A 23710-nucleotide genomic window follows, 5' to 3' on the forward strand; every position below is an offset into this window, starting at 1 on the left:
GGGGGGGTCGACCTAAGATACGCAACTTCAGCTATGCGAATAGCGTAGCTGAAGCTGGCGTATCTTAGGTCGACTTACCTGGCCATGAGGATGGCGGTGAGTCAACCGCTGCCACTCCCCCATCGACTCCGCTTCTGCCTCTCGCGAGCTGGTGTTGCGGAGTCGACAGGGAGCACGTTCGGGGATCGATCACTACCCGCCGATCTGGGTAGTGAAGACCTGCCCTTAATGTGTAGTAGCCTGTGCCTTCCAGTACAGTAACCAGTCTGAAGGAAAATCTTCATTGGCATCTCTCTGGAGAGGTCCTGTGTCAGCTACTCCCCTTGTTCTGGTGTATCAAGGCAAGAGAAGGTTAAGCAATTACTTGACATAATAAAACTCCCTGTTGTTGGGAGCAGGGGCATAGCTCTTGGATCTGAAAGATAATGAGCATCTATTAGGACAATAGAGGTTAGAGCAGTCACTTTAAATAAAAATAAAGACACCAATCAGGTAATACAAAAATAAAGTGGGAAATAAGCTGAATTTATAGAATAGTTACTGCATTTTTACTATTCATCTGGGAAAGGTTTGGCTGGTTCACTCTTTTAATGTAACTACCAATTAACCACTAATTCTACAAAGTTTCGAGTGGTTCTGCTGCATTAGCTCATTTAACTCCACACTGACTAATTTTCCTATTTGTTTAGTCCAAGTGGTTTAAACATGCTTAGTATCTCAGACAAATAGGAACTGACCATTTCTATTTGGGACACTTATGACCAGATTTTCAAAAGAAATCAGCATTGCTCCCAGTACGCTGATCTCCTTCGAAAATCTGGCCTTTATTTGGGTGCCTAAATGGGAATTGGGCTCTCTTGAAAATTTGGCCCTTCACCTATTGCCAGTAGATCACTGCTTGCTTCACCTTGGAGTATATTCCAAAAGCACTAGTGTCCAATTTTCACATAGTTTAGATGAAATGCAGGTGAATGATTTTTGTAACTTTGTTTTCTGACTTTTCATAAATACATATTCATTTTATTTTTGTGGCCCTCCTGTAGTACATAAATTGGAGAGGATTTGCACAATCTTCTAAATACTGCAGGAAATAATGTGTGGGATAGGGATGGCGTCTGGAGAAGGGGTATCAGCAGAAATTGGCAAGTTTTACCAATGCTTTACTAGAAAACATGTTACTTGTTTCTTTGGTTTTTTTTTAAACTTCAGTTAAAGCTAAAAATTGTGGCCTAAAACCACATGAAATGAGTGGGGAGAGGGGGCTTAGTTTAGCTCCTCGTAGACAAATGTCTACACTGCTGTTGTCACTTACCTGGAAGCCATGTTGACTGTCTCAGTTTAGAATATGAATTGGAGACTGAATTATCAATGTAACTCCAGGTCGCACATCAATGTGTGGAAGCTTGCACAATCAGTCTACCTGTTCTACCTATCCTGTGAATAAACACAGAAATTCAGGCCTGCTGCTCCCGGAGCAAGTGGTGCCAGATCAGACATCAGTTTTACCCAGAGGTCATTCTGGCTTTCACAAACACTGGTATCAATTTTTTTTTTAAGAAGGTAGGGAATAAATGGGTCTTCAAGCTGAACTGTTGAGGGAGGGAATTTGGGAATAAAAGAAATAGCACGCCTCTGAATATCAGGGTGGGTGTCACCCAAACTTGTATTTTTGTGGGACTACAAAGCAACATAACATATGTGTGTAATCTGTAAGAACTGGAAGGGAAAGAATGGCTTTATCCAAATACTCCCTCTCTGTACCTTTGGGTAGAGCCCTCCGTGGGACTATTTTTTCATTCCGCTCCCATCCGCTCCTGCTATTATGGCAGCAGGTCCTGTGGAACTGTGGGATCCCAGTCCCGGTGCAGGGCTCTACTGTAGCCCTGTGCTGGGCTGTACCTTTGAGCTCTTGGGAGCCTGGCTTTTACATAGGAGGTTTTTACTTATGAAAAAAACAACATGGAAAACCAAAAACTAAAATAAGAAACATTTGGGTTTTACATTTGCTGCTCAGATCCTTTGTGGGTAGCTAATCTGTAGTAAAATCTCACAGCACAGAGTGGGATAGCTCGATACCTTCCCATTTGGTATTTCCTTTGTTATTTGAGACATTAATCCAGCTCAGACATAATCATTTAAAACAGAAGACTATGGAGAATTTCTGGAAGACTTCACAGACTAAGCTTGTTCCCAATTCTGTTTTGTTTGGGAAGCAGAAAAGTAAATTAGATTGTCAAATGGAAATTACTTAGAAATAAGGAAATTGTTTGCAGGATAACCCTGCTCCTGCTTCCCCGCCCCTCCCCTTACCGTATATTTAACTATACCTTCCTAGGGTGTAATATGCTGAGTGGATACAAGACATATTCCCACTTAGAGAGACAAGGTGAGTGAGGTAATATATTTTATTGGACTAACTTCAGTTTGTGAGAGAGACAAGCTTTTGAGCTTGCACTGAAGAAGCTTGCCTCTCTCACTAACAGAAGTTGGTCCAATAAAATATATTACATCACCCACCTTATTTCTCTAATATCCATTAAGACATGGCTACAGCAACACTGCACATTCCTGCTTAGTTGGTTTGAAATACAATTATTTATGGGAAAGGAGTACTTGTGGCACCTTAGAGACTAACCAATTTATTTGAGCATGAGCTTTCGTGAGCTACAGCTCACTTCATCGGATGCATACCGTGAAAACTGCAGCAGACTTTATATACACACAGAGATCATGAAACAATACCTCCTCCCACCCCACTGTCCTGCTGGTAATAGCTTATCTAAAGTGATCATCAAGTTGGGCCATTTCCAGCACAAATCCAGGTTTTCTCACCCTCCACCCCCCCACACACAAACTCACTCTCCTGCTGGTAATAGCCCATCCAAAGTGACAACTCTCTACACAATGTGCATGATAATCAAGGTGGGCCATTTCCTGCACAAATCCAGGTTCTCTCACCCCCTCACTTCCCTCCAAAAACCACACACACAAACTCACTATCCTGCTGGTAATAGCTCATCCAAAGTGACCACTCTCCCTACAATGTGCATGATAATCAAGGTGGGCCATTTCCAGCACAAATCCTGGCTTTCTCACCCCCCCCTTTTTTTCCGGGGGACACACACACAAACTCACTCTCCTGCTGGCAATAGCTCATCCAAACTGACCACTCTCCAAGTTTAAATCCAAGTTTAACCAGAACGTCTGGGGGGGGGGGGTAGGAAAAAAGAAGGGGAAATAGGCTACCTTGCATAATGACTTAGTCACTCCCAGTCTCTATTTAAGCCTAAATTAATAGTATCCAATTTGCAAATGAATTCCAATTCAGCAGTTTCTCGCTGGAGTGATCCATCGGTGATCTTCCTGATAACACCATCCTGGCCACTATGGATGTAGAAGCCCTCTACACCAACATTCCACACAAAGATGGACTACAAGCCATCAAGAACACTATCCCCGATAATGTCACGGCTAACCTGGTGGCTGAACTTTGTGACTTTGTCCTTACCCATAACTATTTTACATTTGGGGACAATGTTTACCTTCAGATCAGCGGCACTGCTATGGGTACCCGCATGGCCCCACAGTATGCCAACATTTTTATGGCTGATTTAGAACAACGCTTCCTCAGCTCTCGTCCCCTAAAGCCCCTACTCTACTTGCGCTATATTGATGACATCTTCATCATCTGGACCCATGGAAAAGAAGCCCTTGAGGAATTCCACCATGATTTCAACAACTTCCATCCCACCATCAACCTCAGCCTGGTCCAGTCCACACAAGAGATCCACTTCCTGGACACTACAGTGCTAATAAACAATGGTCACATAAACACCACCCTATACTGGAAACCTACTGACCGCTATTCCTACCTACATGCCTCCAGCTTTCACCCTGACCACACCACACGATCCATTGTCTACAGCCAAGCTCTGCGATACAACCGCATTTGCTCCAACCCCTCAGACAGAGACAAACACCTACAAGATCTCTGTCAAGCTTTCTTACAACTACAATACCCACCTGTGGAAGTGAAGAAACAGATTGATAGAGCCAGAAGAGTTCCCAGAAGTTACCTACTACAGGACAGGCCTAACAAAGAAAATAACAGAACACCACTAGCCGTCACCTTCAGCCCCCAACTAAAACCCCTCCAACGCATTATTAATGATCTACAACCTATCCTGAAGGATGACCCAACACTCTCACAAATCTTGGGAGACAGGCCAGTCCTTGCCTACAGACAGCCCCGCAACCTGAAGCAAATACTCACCAACAACCACATACCACACAACAGAACCACTAACCCAGGAACTTATCCTTGCAACAAAGCCCGTTGCCAACTGTGCCCACATATCCATTCAGGGGACACCATCACAGGGCCTAATAACATCAGCCACACTATCAGAGGCTCGTTCACCTGCACATCCACCAATGTGATATATGCCATCATGTGCCAGCAATGCCCCTCTGCCATTTACATTGGTCAAACTGGACAGTCTCTATGTAAAAGAATAAATGGACACAAATCAGATGTCAAGAATTATAACATTCATAAACCAGTCGGAGAACACTTCAATCTCTCTGGTCACGCAATCACAGACATGAAGGTCGCTATCTTAAAACAAAAAAACTTCAAATCCAGACTCCAGCGAGAAACTGCTGAATTGAAATTCATTTGCAAATTAGATACTATTAATTTAGGCTTAAATAGAGACTGGGAGTGGCTAAGTCATTATGCAAGGTAGCCTATTTCCCCTTCTTTTTTCCTACCCCCCCCCCAGACGTTCTGGTTAAACTTGGATTTAAACTTGGAGAGTGGTCAGTTTGGATGAGCTATTGCCAGCAGGAGAGTGAGTTTGTGTGTGTATGGGGGTGGGGGGGTGAGAAAACCTGGATTTGTGCTAGAAATGGCCCACCTTGATTATCATGCACATTGTAGGGAGAGTGGTCACTTTGGATGAGCTATTACCAGCAGGATAGTGAGTTTGTGTGTGTGGTTTTTGGAGGGGGTGAGGCGGTGAGAGAACCTGGATTTGTGCAGGAAATGGCCCACCTTGATTATCATTCACATTGTGTAGAGAGAAAAGGAGTACTTGTGGCACCTTAGAGACTAACCAATTTATTTGAGCATGAGCTTTCGTGAGCTACAGCTCACTTCATCGGATGCATACCGTGGAAACTGCAGCAGACTTTATATACACACAGAGAATATGAAACAATACCTCCTCCCACCCCACTGGCCTGCTGGTAATAGCTTATCTAAAGTGATCATCAAGTTCGGCCATTTCCAGCACAAATCCAGGTTTTCTCACCCTCCACCCCCGCACACAAATTCACTCTCCTGCTGGTGAGAGTTGTCACTTTGGATGGGCTATTACCAGCAGGAGAGTGAGTTTGTGGGGGGGGGGGGGGGTGGAGGGTGAGAAAACCTGGATTTGTGCTGGAAATGGCCCAACTTGATGATCACTTTAGATAAGCTATTACCAGCAGGACAGTGGGGTGGGAGGAGGTATTGTTTCATGATCTCTGTGCGTATATAAAGTCTGCTGCAGTTTCCACGGTATGCATCCGATGAAGTGAGCTGTAGCTCACGAAAGCTCATGCTCAAATAAATTGGTTAGTCTCTAAGGTGCCACAAGTACTCCTTTTCTTTTTGCGAATACAGACTAACACGGCTGTTACTCTGAAACCTGTAATTATTTATGGGGCTCAGTTAAACACTTACGTATTGAGAACTATATAGGTCACGGTGTTAAATAGGGGACCAGCATATATTTTAACACTTAAATGCAGTACTTAACTTGTGCCAGGGCTGAGCCCCAGCACCTCTAAGCTTGGCAGTTCATAGCTCCAACATCGCTGGCCTTGCCACTTCAATTATGAAAGTAAAAAAATTGCTTGAGCCCTGGCACCTCTTTCGTTACAAAGTAAGCAGTGTTTAAAGAACCCATGTAATTTACATACAAAATTAGCTATCAGATTTGTTTGCAAATTATGATTCTTGTACATATCAGTACACTGCCAATTCATAATATTAGAGCAGAGAGGCATACTGGGGAGACCAATACGAGAGCTGTGTACAGCAACATGACCATTTTAATCAATCAGTTTAGTAGCTGGGGTCTGGTTTTAGGATGTCTCACAAAGAGACTAAGATTTATATCTGTTATTTGCAGGCATCATTTAGAAGAGACTGAATTATTTTTATTTTTCAGATTCAGGAGGAAATTTGGGACACAAGTCTTAATTGAGAAAAATACTTAAGCATGTGTTTAAATCCTGAATTTTCAACCACTCCAAAATTATATTTTGATTAGTAATTAGTATTAACAATAGTAGTATTATTCAATCAGTATCATTTGTAACAGTTAACTCACTTTACCTTCTTCAAGGTCCCAATTCAGCAAAGCACTTGTATGCTTAAATCAGGTATTTGCTTAAGTGCTTTCTGAAAGGTGCTGGCTGGATGACAGCGGAAAGTAAATTACTGGTGTTAATCCATGGAACAGTTACAAAAGCAATATGTTTCCCACATTACCCTACCAATATGCATCAGGATGGTGAGGGGGTAATTTGGTTTCCATTGCCCATTCAATCCTTGGCCTCTCTTGAGAAGACCAACAGAAAAGGCAGCTAGTGCCAGTTGTGATTGTTTTTTTATAATGTGGATAGCTGGAACTAGGCAGAAATCACCAGCTCAATAAATCACTAGCCCCACAGATCACCAGCACTGTAATTCAGATAGGGTAGACTTTCTGTCACCACTGACTGGAGCGAGATTCAAACTAGGAGAGACCAGGTCTGTGTCCCATCACGAGTACCTTGAGTCATCCCTTTAAAAATGCAGTAAGGGTCCACTAACCAATACAGAGCCATCCATTCATTCACAAGGAATATTCTATACAGTCTAGCAGCAATGCATAACTTCTCCTAGCTAATGAAATTATATATTAAAAATAAAATTGCAAATGCCAATCAAGCATATGTTTTCACCATGTAACAAATTGTTATTTGTGGTTTTCTTTCCATGTGTAATATAATATAACAGCTTGTAGCTGTTTAAATTTAGTTATGCACACATCTTTCAGCAAGCTGCATGCACATCTTTCAGCAAGCTGCACACTTTTTCTTGCTTTTTAATAATCCAGACACAAAATATCGAGTGCAGCTAAGAAGAAAAATGTGAGTAATAAGAAAAAATAGACAAAGAAATCTAGAGTCTGCTATATGCAAAATACCAAACTGAACACTGGCATGTTAGGCTTGTTTGTTTTTAATGGCAGCAGTAGAAGCTGACCAGGGTATTGAACTGGTAGAATTATTCCTCGTGGAGAAAGATTCCAGGGCAGAGTGCAAGGGGAATAGCTAAAATTGTGTGCTAAGTGGAATCTAATCCAAGATGAGCGATGAATAACTGCATAGCATCTTTATGTTTGTGACAAATGTGTCCACCCATCTATGTATAGTAATAAACAATTTATTTAATGCAATGTTAAGGTTTCAGTGTTAGCAAAGTTTAGTAATTAAGTCATGAAATGTGAAAATTAATGCTTGGTGTATGCATTATAATACAATACAATGCAATGTAATATAGTTGCAGATTTTTCCTGCAATTTTGGTGGTACCTTTTCATTTTCAATAACTAGAGGCCAAAGGAAAACCTCAAATCTGAAAACTTCCCTGACCTTTTGTGAAATCTGGATCTGAACTGTCATAGATGCATGGATTTTTAAAACCAGAAGGGACCATTATGGTCATCTACTTTGTCCTTGATGTGCTTTGACTACTTTGTGGTAATTTCTAAAGTCATCCGTGATCATGTAATTAATGACTGTATCTTAGGTTTCATATTCAGTAGATAATTGTCAAATGCCTGTAACTTTGGTAGATTCAATCAAAAACTTTTTAATCCTAGCAAAAGTCCTCAATGAGACCTACATCCATGGTAGGTTTCAGGCTTTCTATATCAATTGGTTTTGCAGTAGGCTTGTGTTCTGGGAAAAAAATAATAGCATGGTTAGACATTTTTTTAAATGGGAAAGGGAGTCAGATCAAATTTAGAAATAAAATTTAAAAAATCAAGTCTCCTCCTAGCCATGATCCAGGAGGAATATGGAGCCCAAAGGGAATTTTAAAAAAGAAAGTGTGTGTGTGTGTGTAGGTTTAGAAAACATGCTTTGGGTTATATGGAGGAAGTGTACAGTTAAGAAGTAACACTGAAAAAATGTGAATGTCAATGTACCACAGAATCAAGTTCTCTGGAAATATTACAGTCAATAGTTTTGCACTGAAATTATTTGTTTAATAATTAGTGATGAGTTAATAACGATTGGGTTAGGGTTTGCCTGACCCTTTCATGTACCTTTTTATTACCCTGTGGTGGCTCTAGCTGTTGTACCCTGCAACATGACCAACAGACTTCAAGACTTGCTCTGCAGCCCACCTCAGTACCAGTGCCAGGGGTCTAGGAAAGGCGTCCCAGCCCCCATCCTCTTTGTCAGCCGTAGGCTGTCACTATTGGTATATAAATGCAAAATGGTGCACCCAGATGTGAAACAGGGTGTCCTGCCTCAAGCATCAAAGTTTGAAAATGGAGCCATACACGTCTCATATTGTTTGTCAAATTCATCCATTTTCCCTTCCCTCTGCTCACATATATAAGGAAATAAAACAAATCTGGGGTAGAGGAGAAGAGCTTTGAAGAACTACCATGACTTCATCCTGCTCACTGTCCTTATAAGTTACATCCTTCCCTCCCCACCTCATCCCTTTCATCTCTCTTGTCCATTTAGATTGTAAGCTCTTTAAAGCAGGGACTGTGTTTTATTATGTTTGTACAGCACCAAGCGCAATAGAGCCCTGACATGATATGGGGCCTTTTGGCACAACAGTAATACAAATAATAATGAGCATTGAATAGTATCATTAGCACTTCCAGGATTGTTCCCGGTCTTCATTTAATTGTGTAACCATCGGTCAAAGAAAGGGACTAATGAGTGTCTATTTCGTCTCCCATTGTACAGTGTTCTGCGGAATGTGGTGCAGGAGTCCGAACACGGTCAGTAGTTTGTATGACTAACCATGTCAGCAGTTTGCCACTGGAGGGCTGTGGGAATAACAGACCCTCTGAAACCATCCCCTGTGACAATGGACCCTGTGTGGGTAAAGTGGAGTGGTTTGCTGGAAGCTGGAGTCAGGTGAGTTTTACATCAAAATGATATATTTATATTTCTATCACCAATTTTTTATCGATACAAAAATTATTTAAAGTGGGAAAGTATTTTGGTTGTGCACCTTTTGGACTAATTGTCTTCTCATAGAGTATTACAAACTGTGTTTATTTTTTGTTCCTTTGATATGATGTATATTTGCTGTCATTTTCTCCCCCTGTTTTTATTACTCGGATGAAATTATTATGACACTTGGATGAAAATAAGATTTTTGTTTCTTTGCTCCTTTACTATGACACTTGTATCTCTCAGCTGGAGACGTAAATCCAGATCTTTGTGTCACTGCCACAGAGCAGCTGGGGATTCCCTTGCAGAGGAATCCTCATGTGACATAAACCCAGCAACCAGCTCTGTGTAACACTTCCCTCCTCCATGGTATAGGTGATATTTCCTGGGTAGACCAGAGGCACGGAGGGGTATGGCTGGAGCACGCTGCTCTGGCCAGCAAAGCTGCCCGTAGCAGGGCCGGCTCCAGGCACCAGCTTTCCAAGCAGGTGCTTGGGCGGCATTCAGAATGGGGCGGCAGTCCGTGTCCCTCGGCGGCAGCTCCGCCTCCCTTCCTGCCATGGTGGCTTTGGGAGGCAGCTCCGCTACTCCTCCAGGCATGGCGGCAATTCGGCGGCGACTGCTGGGGGCGGCAAAATTGGTAGAGGTGCCCCCTGCCCCATAGAGGACTGTTCTAGCCAGCATAATTTAGATCATCCCTTAGGCTGAGTTAACTTACACGAGGGGCCTGTTTGGTCCCAGGATCAGAAGCATGGACAGCGAAGTTAGAGCTACTCATTACCCCAAATCCAGGTATGCAGTTCTCATTTGATGACAACACTGTCACCAGTAACTAATACGATATTACAAATCTCTAACTGTAAGTGAATTATAAGCAACAAAAGTTAATGAAACAGATGTTTTTTCATGAAATGTTCCTTCATTTTAAAATAAAAAATGATAAACATAGGCTATATTCCCACAACTTTCTCTGAATGGAGTGTTTTTCACCAGGTATCAGGGTGTCCTTAATGATAAGTTTTTCACCAAATAGCAAAAAATTCTGCCATTACACTTGAGGTTTGCAAGTTTAATGACCGGTTTCAGTGACCAGTGAAAAGAATTTGTTTATTTTTTAAAAAAGAGTGGATAAGGTTTTGTACTTCTTTGCCACAGTTAAATATATTCAGTAATACACCATTAAACAGATATAATAAAACTCAACCTTTACTGTAGAACTAGCTGATGATGCTCAAGAACATTAATGCTTGAAAGAATTACAAAGGACTCTTCTCTACTGTCAGCCCCAGTTCAAGAGATAATCTCCCTGTTTAGGGCCAGTCGACACTTTAAATGTTTTCCTGGCATAATTATGTTAGTTAGGTTTCATTTTTGCCAACCTAATTATTCTGGTAAAACCCCAGTGTAGGTGCAGTTATACTGGTAGAATGTGCTTTGCCAAATCAAAATAGGCTATGCTGATATAAGCACTTTCATACTGGTATAACTATAGCTACACTAGTGGGATTTTGCTGCTCTAACTGTGCTGTCATAGCTAAAATGGCAAAACTTCTAAGTGTAGACAAAACCTTAGTCTCCTTTTTGGAAATTGAATGACTTTGATTTAATCCCATTAGAGTACTGTACCTTATGAAGTATATATTGACCCAGCTTCCTCAGAAAATGTGGACATTGCTTCTGGCATTTAAGGCAGCTCAAAAATTCAAAACCAGCATTCTTCTCTTCGTACCCTTCATCATAGAGCCATTGAACACCAGAAGGGAGGCATGTAGCACTAAGCATGCCAAAGCACTAAGCATGAATAGACAAAAGCAAGTGCTAAAAACAAGTTATTTTTGGTTTGGCTCCCCTGAGTTCTGAAGTGGCAGGTGAAGAGAACAAAATTTGGCCAGTGGCCAGCTCCCTGGTGCTCTTGTACTAAGATAAATTCTTCCCTTGTCCCACATCTCAATGTTTCTTTTCATTCTAATGGAAAAATATTGTTCCTGGCGGTAGAGGAATTTCAAAAGCTGTCAACTGGAGCCCAAAGAGTTACATCCCCTTTGTGTGGAGTTTTATATAACCTCTAGAGGTTTTCAGACTGCTGGTACCTACATTCCATCAAATTATTAGGGAAGTGCCTCTTGGCTGGGCCTGTAGTTTCAATGTATCAGAGATTTCAAGATCCCCCCGGAAAATAAAGGATGCTTAGATGGTGATTAAAGGGCTCCTATTCTGAAAATGCTTTGAAGTTGTGAAACACAATATAAGTGCTAATTGTTGGTATTTTTAAATAGCCACAATAGACTTAGTTTTAAAAGATGTTTAAATGTAATTGTAATCATATTTGAAATCTGCGTTGTATTACACAGAGTACTTCATACACACGAATAGGTGCTTTGCGTCTGGTCCTGTCCCCATAGAAGAAAAGGGAGCTGATGTTGCATACAAGCCTTACATGGCAGTTTTCTTGCACGTCAGGCTGCATGGAAATACCAGCTTCCTTCCATTGTAACTCTCAGGAGCTTCTGAAGTCAAGTGACATAACCTGAAGGGTTCAAAATGTACCCAGCACAGTAAATCTAATCATTCTGGGTCCTGCACGTTGTTCCAGCAAGAAGAATTTGGCTGTCACCAATCAGATAACAAATCACGAGGCCTTTTCAACATAAAAATGCCATTTTTACGACATATAGGGCTTTCTGCAGAAAAGGTGTGGTCAAAAACGATACTAAGGTTGTTAATGTCCATGCAAGTGCCAACAAAAACTGAGGCCATGAAGAAATGACTTGTACAGAGGTTGAAATGAAAGCAACTCCAATGTAGCCCAGCTGTCAGTATTGTCCGCACATTCCTTCAGAGCAAAGACTGAACTCAGAGGGTCAATGGGGCAAGAAATAGTTGTAAGCCATAAGCATGCTTCTGGTGCACCATCCCATGTTCAGATATGATTCTGCCCAGAAGCCTTTTCTAGACATTGAGCCACAATGGAGATAGACTAGAAGCTTGAACACTGCACACATGAAATATATTATTTGTATTTTTAATCTGTATTCTTTACAGCATAGGAATTTCTGAACATTTGAACATCAATACAATTAATAACACATTTAACAACGTAAAAAGGGAAAGAGTAGAGTAAGGGGAGAACTGCATTGATTTAATAGATCTGAAGTATCTGTGTTCCAAAGAACAGAACATCTCAGAGAGTAACCAGAACACCCCCTTTACGAACAATGTGCCTGTTTCGTTGCTGCGCCATTTAGGTTACATATAGTACAGAAGATAGAAGACACACTTTCCAGCAACTTCTAGTGAACCCTTCCTGAGGAAGGAGAATCCCCTCTATCTGAAAACATTACTGCATCTGTAATGGCACCTGCAGCTCCTTTTCTGATGGGCGATGGCTGTTTCCTGTAGCAAATTCTCTCAGGCATTAACAACATTTGAGGATATTGTCTGTTGTTGTGTCTCAGCTTTTCCCCTGAATTCCACATGCTGATGTTTGAAAATGTTTGAAAACATGAAAAAGATGTTTTCCAAATCTCCCTGCTCTTTGATCATAGGCAGCCTTTCCTTTTAAATGTACTCCGGCAACTGAAGGGTACCTCAGTGAATTGCTGTCAACCTAAAGACATTCAAAAAATTGAACTCTGGACATCAGCAGTTGTGCGGAAAGTACACAGGCCTTTTACGTCTTTCCCTAGGCCTGTTCAGTCCATTTGTGAGAGTTTGGTGACACACAGTGCTGCAGTTAGGAGCTAGATCCTAGTAAGAGGATACATGCTGCTTCACAAAACTAATTGCAACCAAATCATCAGTGAGGAATCCTGTAAATAGTGGGTATTTTGTGGCTGGGAATGGAACTTGATGAGGGCATTAACATCTGCATATATCATAGTTACAATGAAATAGTCTTCAGTCTCCTCGAGGTTGATGAAGTGTTTCTTGACATCAGAGCCCATGTATGTGCAAGTGGTTTTCTTGCAGAAGTGGCTAGAACGCATTCTCTACAAAGAATTGCAGTCGGAAATATATTCAGAATCACATATGTTGCTGTGCACACAGTTTAATTACTAGTTAATGATAAATCCTTTTACATTTATTGACAGTTGTTGCTCAAGTCCTGGATGTTCAGACCTGTTGTGAAGAACAGAAATTATTATGAAATAAAATTATACTTTTAGCTTTCACAACCATTCTCAAGAAAATCAGTAATAAAATACCATCAGGACTCCAAGTGCTTTTCAGCAGACTTGTCCTTTATTCAACAGATTGTCAGAAACCATCTCTAAATTACATTATCTAAGAGCTATACCAATAACAATATTTTAAAAAATAAGAGAATAGAATTTCACTGATACGAGACAATGCAGTGGTTATCGCCGCCAAACCTAAATCTGGGAAGCAGAATTCCAAAGTTTTAAATCATAAAAGCATTCTTTTCCATTGAAAACACATATCACAGGGCATAAGTTGAAGCAATGCTCAAGTATGTGTTTTGAAATGGAAAAAAGAGGCATTTTAAGTTTTTAAACCAGCTATTGAGTCTAACATGGCTGCCATTTTTGATTCATTTATAAGAAAAGTTCTACCTATGCCCATTTTAAAATGCTTAGACAGTTCTTTTTCTCAGACTTGGCCACTGCGTTCAAAGCAGATGAATCTGTCATCAGTATTAAACAATTAAATCATCTAAATGAATCTCTTGCAAAAATCAAGAATGTCATTCATTCGTTCAATTTTTTCCTGATTCCAAACTCATTTACTGTATGGTAACTCATCAAAGATCTTAGCAAATGTAATTTATTATTTTGTACCTATTCTGAGTCCTGTGGCAAACCTTATTCATAATCTGTGCATGTGTTTCCTTTGTAACTATTCAGGAACAGAAGAAAATCTCTCTCATATTTCACCCAGGACACATGCCAAAAATCTATTAGTGCTACGTATCCTTGCAGTTAATATAAAATACACAAAACAAGGATCATTGTATATAGTCTGCTCAAATAGACATATGTTGACAATTGTGATTATTGATTACAAATTGGTAACACAGAGGACCTGTTTCATAGCTTTAACTACACATCTGATCTAGAACTAAGCCAGAGTTTTAGTCTCTCTGACACATGAGACCCCCATATTTCACTTAAATTTGTTTGTCACCCCTGAAGGTTCAAACTGCACCCAAAACTAAAAATCTCTTCATTCTTATCACACAAAGTCTCCACCCTAACAATGACTAGTTTGAAAAGACAACACTGTGGGGAATTTGTATTACTTAAGAGGATACTAGTGGGAGTGGAATGGAGTGGCTGGACAAGTGAGGTAGCATACCGCTGAGATACTAAAAAAGCAGAAGATAGTGTGCAGCGCTTGTCCATTAGTATAGCTTGTGTTTTAATTTGCCATTTCCTCTTGTTTTTCTTATTTCACTGACCTATCACAACTTGGTACCCATTGTCCTTGACAAAGTCACCACCCTGACTTCTCCATTGAGTTAAACAAGTTTAAAATAGAGAAAATGAGTCAGAGCTATTGAAACATTGGATCACATTCTACTTGTATAAACATACTGGCTGCGCTGAAGTTAATGGCAAAACTCCTATTGACTTCAACAGAACCAGGATTACTACCAGAAATTCCACATATAACTGCATCTCTCTGAAATAGTATTATCCTAAGAGGATATGAGCTCTATTCCACCCAGGGAAAGGAGCGCAGTCAGGGCAGCTTCTGGAGCTTTGGCTGACTATTAAAGCTTTCTGGGTAGAATCGCTGAAGGAGGGGAATGGCAGTGATGTTCTATGTAACCGTTAAAGAAAATGCAGCTACATTGTTTCTCCTGTTGTTTATTCTGTTCAGTAGCTGATTTACTCACATTCTTCCTGATAAGAGTATGACACAGTGCCCATCTCTGTGCTGTTACGGGTAGTTTGCAGCCTTTTTGCTGCAGGAATTACATGATTCTGAGCTTTTGCTATATGTGCATGTTAGAATATCCTAGGTAAACTGTATGCTGATTTTCTCAACACACCCTGTACTTTTTCATTGGTGCCAAGGTTTTTGTGGGTATCTGGTCGAGGGATCACAAAATTCCACCCAAAACATAAACAAAATCCCCATTATTAATAACACTCAATTGTTTTAGGCCAGAATAAGCCTTTGAAAATCATACCCCTTTATTCAACACAGAAACCAATATGCTGCTGGAATAATCTTCTAAAAGCCTTTCAAACAATGCCAGGAACAGTATTGTGTGTATTTAACCTTTAAACAAGCAATAAGAGCCCATGTCAGCCAAATTTCCATTTCAGCCTGGAACCAACACCACCTCACATAGATATGTGCAAACACTGAAGGAAAACCCTGGCAGATTCAGGCATTTTCTAAAAACCACACACAATATGAGAATTTGTAAGGCTGAAGAAATGAACTCTAACCTTCAAAGGATTCATGATTATAATCCTGCTTGAATCAGGAGCAGTATCAGTGAACACATCCCTCCCTTTTAAAACAACAAACAAACAAAGAAGTGTGCTGGTAGCAACAGAGTGTTGGATTTTTCTAGGAGTACTAAAAAGAAAAGGAGTACTTGTGGCACCTTAGAGACTAACCAATTTTACTGATTGTAACCATACCAAATAGGGTATTGCCAGACTGGATCAGATCCAAGGTGCATTCCCTGTATCCTGCCAGTAGTCAACACCAAATACTTCAGAGGAAGGTGACCTCGCCCCCCGAAAGCAGACGTGGGATATAGTCTCTCTCACACACACACACACAGAGGGGTTACATCCTGATCACTGCCTCTGAATTGTTGCCCCCTTTAAGGACTTACTCTGCAATTAGTAGCAGAGGAGCAAGAAGGGAAAAGTTTCCTGGATGGAGTGGGGAGCAGGAAATGGCTGGATGAGGTCAGAGGTGCAGGGGGGCTGCTGTTCCAGCTAACTGGGAGAGTATTTATATCCCGCGCAGGGCCGGAGAAGCCCTCTTTCACCTGGACATGGTTGGCAGCACCCTCCCAGCCATGTAATCATAGAAGAATTGGGTTTCCTCTTGGCCTGCTCTGGGCATTACACTAGTTGCCCTTTTCCTTTGGGGGCTGGGTCACCACTAGTCTGAGTGAGGTGGGGTAGGTTTTTTTTTTGCCTTCCCCACAGCAGGTTTGGGACCCAGAGATAGTGGAGCAGGGAGGGTTATGTTTCAATGTCACACCTTAGTAAATAAGACTCACAGCAGATGTCCAGTGCAGGTACAGTATACTCAGGATCATCCGAAACGCTATTATCCAAACCTCGATATTATCCAAATACCTTCCTTGTCCCCGCATGTACTTAATGCTGGGGGACAAGGAAGGGATTCAGATAATACAGAGGTTTGGATACTACAGCAGAGACACCCTGACCAGGACTGTGAGGACGAGGACATGCCCCAGGCCAGGTGGGAGGCCACCCTGCTTCTGAATGGCCCCTGCAGTAGCACTGGGAGCTCTTTACAGCCCCGCTGTCATGGGAATGAGCAAGAGGACCTAGACAGCAGAGCTGCAGAGGGATCCCTGTGCTGCCACAGGGCCAGTGACACCCGATCCCTACAGGCACAAGGTGCAGGGAAGGCTGGTAGGACAGAGCAGAGTCCTGGATATGTGCAGTTATTTCACACATTGTGTGGTCGTTTGGTGAATATAATCAGTTAGGGTTTTTTCTTTTGCTCAGTGTTTGCAAAAACAAACAAGTCAGTATCAAACAAAATGTCATAAAGATTTGTAACACTTTTGGTAACATAAAGGGTCTAGAGAGGTTTTGTATAGAAAGGAAAAAATCCATCTATTATAATATTAATAATAATAAATACTCATTGTAGGCACTTGTAGAAAACAGTGAGATCTGTGTGTAATGATAAGCCAATTGGCTATCCTCTTTGGTTAGGTTTTCATCATCTGTCTTTGAGGATGCTGTTGGGTTTGTCTTCTCATCTGCTCTGGCTCTTTGAGGAATGCTTTGGTGAAGACACAAGTCTTGCAAGGACTAGACTTTTCCTGGTCTCATTTGGAGGAGTGTTCCAGAGCCTACTGGCTGCTGTAGATATTGGGTACAATGAAGTGAACATTGGTAGGTGATGTGGCAGGTCCTAGGACAGCTAGTCCTTGAGATAATATGGTTTAATCACATAAAGGCTAAATAGAGCAATTGGAGGTTTCTGATGTAGATCCAGAAGTTCTTGAAAGATGCAGAGCACCAGTGCAATTTGTTCTCATCAACTCAACCCACTCACTTTGTACCAGCTGCAGCTTCCTCTTTAAACGTCTTATCTTGATCCAAGAGTTACAATAAGTAAGCAAAGAAGTGATGAATGCAAGAGCCATCATGACCAGGCCATATGCATAGAAAAATGGATGGAGTGTTTTTGTTAGCCAGAGACAGAAGAAGAAACTTTTGATGACTCACCTTTTGTGTTAGTAATGACCCTACACTATGACCATCAGGCTCCGCACTAAGTTTTTGTACAGTGTGTAGCACAAGGGGGTCCCAATCCATGGCTGGAACTCCTAGGTGTCACTGCAGTATAAAAAACAAATACTAACTGCAGGTGGGCAGATAAAGGTGCTCACCAGGTCCTTGAAGCAATTCCCTTTTCATTTAGCATTACGTTGTTCTTTCTAAAAAAAGAATGAGGAGTACTTGTGGCACCTTATAGACTAGCAAATTTGTTTGGGCATAAGCTTTTGTGGGGTAGAACCCACTTTCTCAGATGCATGCAGTTCTTTCTGGGGTTCTGCTTGAGTCAGCTATTTTCCATCCAGGCTCCAGTTTGCACATGCACTGAAAGAGGTAGGAGAACACATTGTCCATAGCCATAGCTTATGAAAAGAATTAATATAGCTGCATGTCACCAGGGTAATGCTGGCATTACAGCTTGTGTCATCACAATATCTCTTAATGGTAGTTAATAGATGTTAAATAAGAGCAATTATTAAACCCTGTAGGACCTACATGAACTTTGGAGAGGAAAAGCAGCTGCACAGGTGGCATACAACAACACTACACTTAGACAGCAGAGGTCCGTAGAGCCAAGTGTCCATGACTCAGTATGCTTTATTCCTGGCATCTAAGAGCGCCACAGGGTTTTTACTAATTTGGTGCAGCCAGGGTTAATTGTGGGCAACTGTGCGACCACCGCCAGTCCACAACTGGGCCGGGTCCTCTCCCGGCATCAAGTCCAATCTTCAGAGCTTGATGTGCAGGGACTTTGTTTAACCAGAAGGGCAGGCAATGTGACCAGAAAGTGCCAGCAGACAGATTGATGATTGATGGCCACTGATGATTTCAGTCCTCTCAAGGCCAGTTCTCAATGATACAATCCCTATTAATGATAGTCAAACCATCTTATCGTCACCATTGGCAATGCATATTAAAAGCCTCCAGACGTCTTGTTTAAGCAACATTCATGAGATGGAACTGGACACATCACCTCCCATCCAGCAGTCCCGCAGCATATTTAGCAGCATGTGTCTTGGAGCCTGACGGTACCTCTGGGCATCACTGTCTTTTATCCTAGTTTTATGCATTCTGTTGGAAGGCCAATGGAGGCAACCCAGTGTTTTCTTTTTGGCTGCATCTGTGATGGAGGCTTAGGGAGAATATTTTAATATTAAGACCCATCTTAAACCATCGTCCATTTAAGATTGTAAGCATGAAAATATTGTTATATTCTTGTAATATGAAATTACATATTCACTCCAATATTCACAAGACCTTTTGTCTGTTAACACTATTTCAGACAAGAGCTTGTGCATATGACCATTCATGGACAGCAAAGGAGAGGTTATATGCACTACGAAAGCAAATTCATGATAATACATGGTAAAAAACCACCTCCCCCGTGCCTTCACCAGCATGCCTACCATTGCTGCCACCAGTGGAGAATTAAAAGGATCTGAGTTTTGCTAGTGCTAGCTAGGCCAGTAGTGTAGAAGAGTTGGATGATCAAGCAATATTCCCGCAACTTCCCAGCCCTGTATCAACAGTTCACAACTACAGAAAGCCTGTAAGAGAGTTCACCAGAAAATGTTTGTGGTGGTGATAGCCTTTTCCTATGAAAAGAAGTAAAGCTCTTTCATTGATGTCATCTGATCTGTATTATATGCTCATACATATGTTCCCTTCCACTAATGAAAACCAAGGCAAAACAGAAAGTGTTTTTTAGGCTATTGTCATGCATTTGACAAAGTGGAGGCTAGTTTGCTGGCCGTAAGTAAATATTATTAATTGGTTCACAGGCTAGGACATAAGGTAAATTTTGTTGTGAGTCTCTCTTTAGGCCTTAAAAAGAGACTCTAATGTACAAGGTTGTGATTAACATCCCTTAGTATTCTTAGGATATATCCTAACAGATTAGCTTCCTGATTTGTGCCTTGTTCAGCCTGTGCCTGTGAGCCTTATTTTCAGACGGTCACTGTAAGCTAAATTGGCTCCTGAAACCTAGTGAATAAATATAGGGTTCTCAGTGTTTATCCTCAATGTTCCTTTTCACAGAGCCTCACAGAAATTTGTATCCCATACTGGCCTGGTTCAAGTTATATGTTATCACATTACGAACTTTAAAACCAGTCATGCTCAAATATAACAAAATGTTTCTTTAGAGTGGAAAGCCTCCAACTTATTTCAGTTTAATATCATAGACTGATATTTTAGCTTCGTGAAAGTGTATTGTCTCAATGTTTAACCTAAGTTTGCTATAAAGTTTACTTCATGAGCAAATTAAATCCTTGTGATAAAAAAGTGTGCAATAGTTCTCAAGACAGCGATGGACCTTCCTCTTCCTATAAGTAAGAAAAAGAAACTGCCATGTAAATATAATATGCTGAGACCAAGTACAGAAATCAAACAACAGCTGTGAAATGTAAAGATAAAGAATCCTGTGTTTACACCTTTTGCTTCTTTACTTTTAACGTAGTTTGGGAAACTAAGCTAATGGTGTTGTCATGGCTTTAGTCAGAGTATCCTTTTTGGTTTGGTTTTGGTAATGTTCACATTTGTTGGAATTTCATGCTCTGAATTCAAATCAACAGTTACAGCTGTCATATCCTCAACAGGAAACACAAAAGTTTCCTGACATAATCCATTCAGAATGTGATTTTGTTTAGAAATTTACTGGGGGAAAATGTTTTGTTGGCTTTCACTAAATCCTCCAAGTGTGTTTCTGATAACCCTTCTTTATCACGTGCTGACTAAATACTATATATCTTTCATTGCTTCTGAGTGATCTACAAGATAGGTATTGCAGTTTAGGGGGCAAACTTTTCAAAACTAAATGACAGGAATCTAAGTCCCATTTTCCATGTTATGTAGGCATTCAGGAGCTTAAGGGGTTTGCTACGCAGTTTTTGTACTGCTTTATCTATGCCAGTTTAGAAGCCGAAACAATTAAGGTGGTACAACTACCTAATGTGGATGCAGTTATACAAGTATAAAACTTCTAAACTGAGATAATTAAAGCATTGTAAAAACTGTGTGTAGACTAGCCCTAATTCTCATTTGAAAGTCAATGAGACTTAGGCACCTCTGAAAATTTGACCCTAATTTTGGGTAACAAGACCGAGTAGTACCTTAGCTGCTTCAGTACGACAAATGTAAGGATTTCTTTTTTTAAACCAAGTAATCCTGTTTCCTTATGAAAAAGAAAAGGAGGACTTGTGGCACCTTAGTGACTAACAAATTTATTTGAGCATAAGCTTTCGTGAGCTATAGCTCACTTCATCGGATGCATCATGCTCAAATAAATTTGCTAGTCTGTAAGGTGCCACAAGTCCTCCTTTTCTTTTTGCGGATACAGACTAACATGGCTGCTACTCTGAAACCTGTTTCCTTATGGACAGTTTTGAAAAATGAACTTTGGTGCCCAAATAAATAAATAAACAATAGAAATCTTGTGTGTCATTTGTTTACTGGTTAGCCATATGGAACAGTACAAAGGATAGAACCTGTAAACCTAGAACTTGCAAGTTCATAAAATCACAGAATACCAGGGTTGGAAGAGACCTCAGGAGGTCATCTAATCCTACTCAAAGCAGGACCAATCCCCAATTTTTGCCCCAGATCCCAAATGGTCCCCTCAAGGATTGAACTCACAACCCTGGGTTTTTAGCAGGCTAATGCTCAAACCACTGAGCTATCCCTCTCCCCTAAACAAAAATGTGACAAAAAGCTGTATAGCCTTGAGCCAGTGAAGCACTTAAACAGGCTAACCTTGAAGCATATGAGTAATCCCACTGACTTCTATGGGACTACTCGGAAGCTTAATTATAAGCATTTGCTGAAGTGCATTGCTGAATCAGGGCCTCGGGGCACTATTAAGGTTAAGTGTTATGTATAATATTTCCCGGGGCAGCAGTATTTCAAGTCCACTTTTCACCTGCAGTTTCCTAGCATAAAATAAAGTTGGGCTGTGGGCAGGGCATAGGAAAGAGTGAATAATCAGGACTGCAGTGCTGGGGATGAGAAGAAAGATCTGCCTCCGTTCAATGGAGGCAGGGAACAAGGATGTACAAAAAGACTTTAGAATGTTGCAGTCCAGATTTGTATACAGGGACTTGGAGCATAGGCAAACCAAGCTTTAAAGCTTCCTCTTTCAGAACATTAATACTTATAAAGTGTGACTATCACTCTGGTGGCACAGAACGCTATTCTAAAATGCATATTTAATTTATGAGAGTAGCAAGAGTATGTGACTAGAATGTCAGAGGTATGCTGTTATGTGACTTCCACCGCTCTTTCTGTTCCCTGATGCAGTGTTCAATTGAATGTGGCAGCGGAACCCAACAGAGAGAAGTCATTTGTATTAGAAAAACGGAAGGCAGTTTTGATGTGTTGAACACTTATGAATGTTCATTTTTGGAAAGACCGCCCAGCCAGCAGTCCTGCTACCTCAAACCCTGTGGGGCTAAGTGGTTTAATACAGAGTGGAGCACAGTAAGTCCTTTTTTTCTTTTCTATATTCAAGCCAGAATGGTGCATCTCTGACCATCTCCTTTGTATTTATATGAAAAACATCACACGGGGAATAATACTGACCTTGAAGTGAGACTTCATATTCTCTGCACGTGAATTATATTGTAAATAAAACCTGCTTTCTGCTGCCTCTGGGGCAAAGCAGCTGGAAATCTTCCCTACAGGGACAGCCAAGGAGTCTCCCAACAGAAAAAAAAAGGGAGTACTTGTGACACCTTAGAGACCAATTTATTTGAGCATAAGCTGTAGCTCACGAAAGCTTATGCTCAAATAAACTGGTTAGTCTCTAAGGTGCCACAAGTACTCCTTTTCTTTTTGCGAATACAGACTAACACGGCTGTTACTCTGAAACCCCAACAGAAAGCAATCCCCAGGTAGTGCGGCTGCCTCTGCATCACCCACGTCTCCCTCCATATAGGGGGCATGCTGAGGAAGAATGGAGCTTATACTACTTCACCTGATCCTTGTCCCTATGCCCTGGTCTACACTAGGGGGTGGGATCGATCTAAGTTACACAACTTCAGCTACGTGAATAACGAAAAGGAGGACTTGTGGCACCTTAGAGACTAACCAATTTATTTGAGCATGAGCTTTCGTGAGCTACAGCAAGTGAGCTCACGAAAGCTCATGCTCAAATAAATTGGTTAGTCTCTAAGGTGCCACAAGTACTCCTTTTCTTTTTGCGAATACAGACTAACACGGCTGTTACTCTGATACGTGAATAACGTAGCTGAAGTCTACGTACTTAGATTGACTTACTGTGGTGTCTTGACTGCTGCCACTCCCCCGTCGACTCCGCCTGCGCCTGTCGCCGCGGTGGAGTACAGGAGTCGACGGGAGAGCGCTCGGGGATCGATTTTAAATTTTAAATCGATCCCCGCCCACCAATCTGGTGGGTAGTGAAGACATACCCTATGGGACCACTGCAGACAACATAATTTAGAGCAGTCTTTATGCCGCTTATGGCCCCCAGCTTGTCCATGATGAAGGGAGCAGAAAAATGGTATAGAGCGTCCTCCACACTCCCAAATCTCCTCAGCTGCAGTGAGGGTAAACTAATGTGGGATTTAGTTAATCAGATAAAAGAGAATGTAGACATCTGAAATGCTATGGTGTCAAGCCAGATTCCTTTCTGTTGGGGGACTCTTCGGCTGCCCTCTATGGAAGATTTCCAGCTACTTTGCAACACTGACACAAAGCACGTTTTATTTACAATATAATTCATGTACAAAGAATATTAAGTTTCACTTCAAGGTCAGTAGAATTATCCTTCATACTGTAGGCTCAGTGCTTAGGGCGATGCTCGTAGACTCATGTGAATACTTCAGAATTTCAACTTTATATTTTAAAAATTTGTCATGATTGTGAAAACTCAAGTGTAAGCAATACAGTGATTCTGCCTGAGTCTGGAGACTCAGCTTGGACTGTCTCATTCACCTTAATTGTTAACTCTGAAATCCACTGCTTTGAGGGGTCCCACCA

General features: G+C 41.2%; 1 protein-coding gene across 3 annotated transcripts in view; it reads left to right on the top strand.

Moving 5' to 3' along the window:
- THSD4 (thrombospondin type 1 domain containing 4) overlaps positions 1-23710 on the top strand; it is a 621627-nt gene that overhangs the window by 577876 nt on the left and 20041 nt on the right. For all 3 annotated transcript variants that reach the window (XM_073303716.1, XM_073303717.2, XM_073303719.1), the window contains 2 exons: positions 9027-9200; positions 22010-22189. In XM_073303716.1, the coding sequence (XP_073159817.1) occupies positions 9027-9200; positions 22010-22189 (354 nt within the window). The remainder of the gene's footprint in view (positions 1-9026; positions 9201-22009; positions 22190-23710) is intronic.

Source organism: Lepidochelys kempii, chromosome 10, assembly GCF_965140285.1.
Source record: "Lepidochelys kempii isolate rLepKem1 chromosome 10, rLepKem1.hap1, whole genome shotgun sequence".
Classification (NCBI taxonomy): domain Eukaryota; kingdom Metazoa; phylum Chordata; order Testudines; family Cheloniidae; genus Lepidochelys; species Lepidochelys kempii.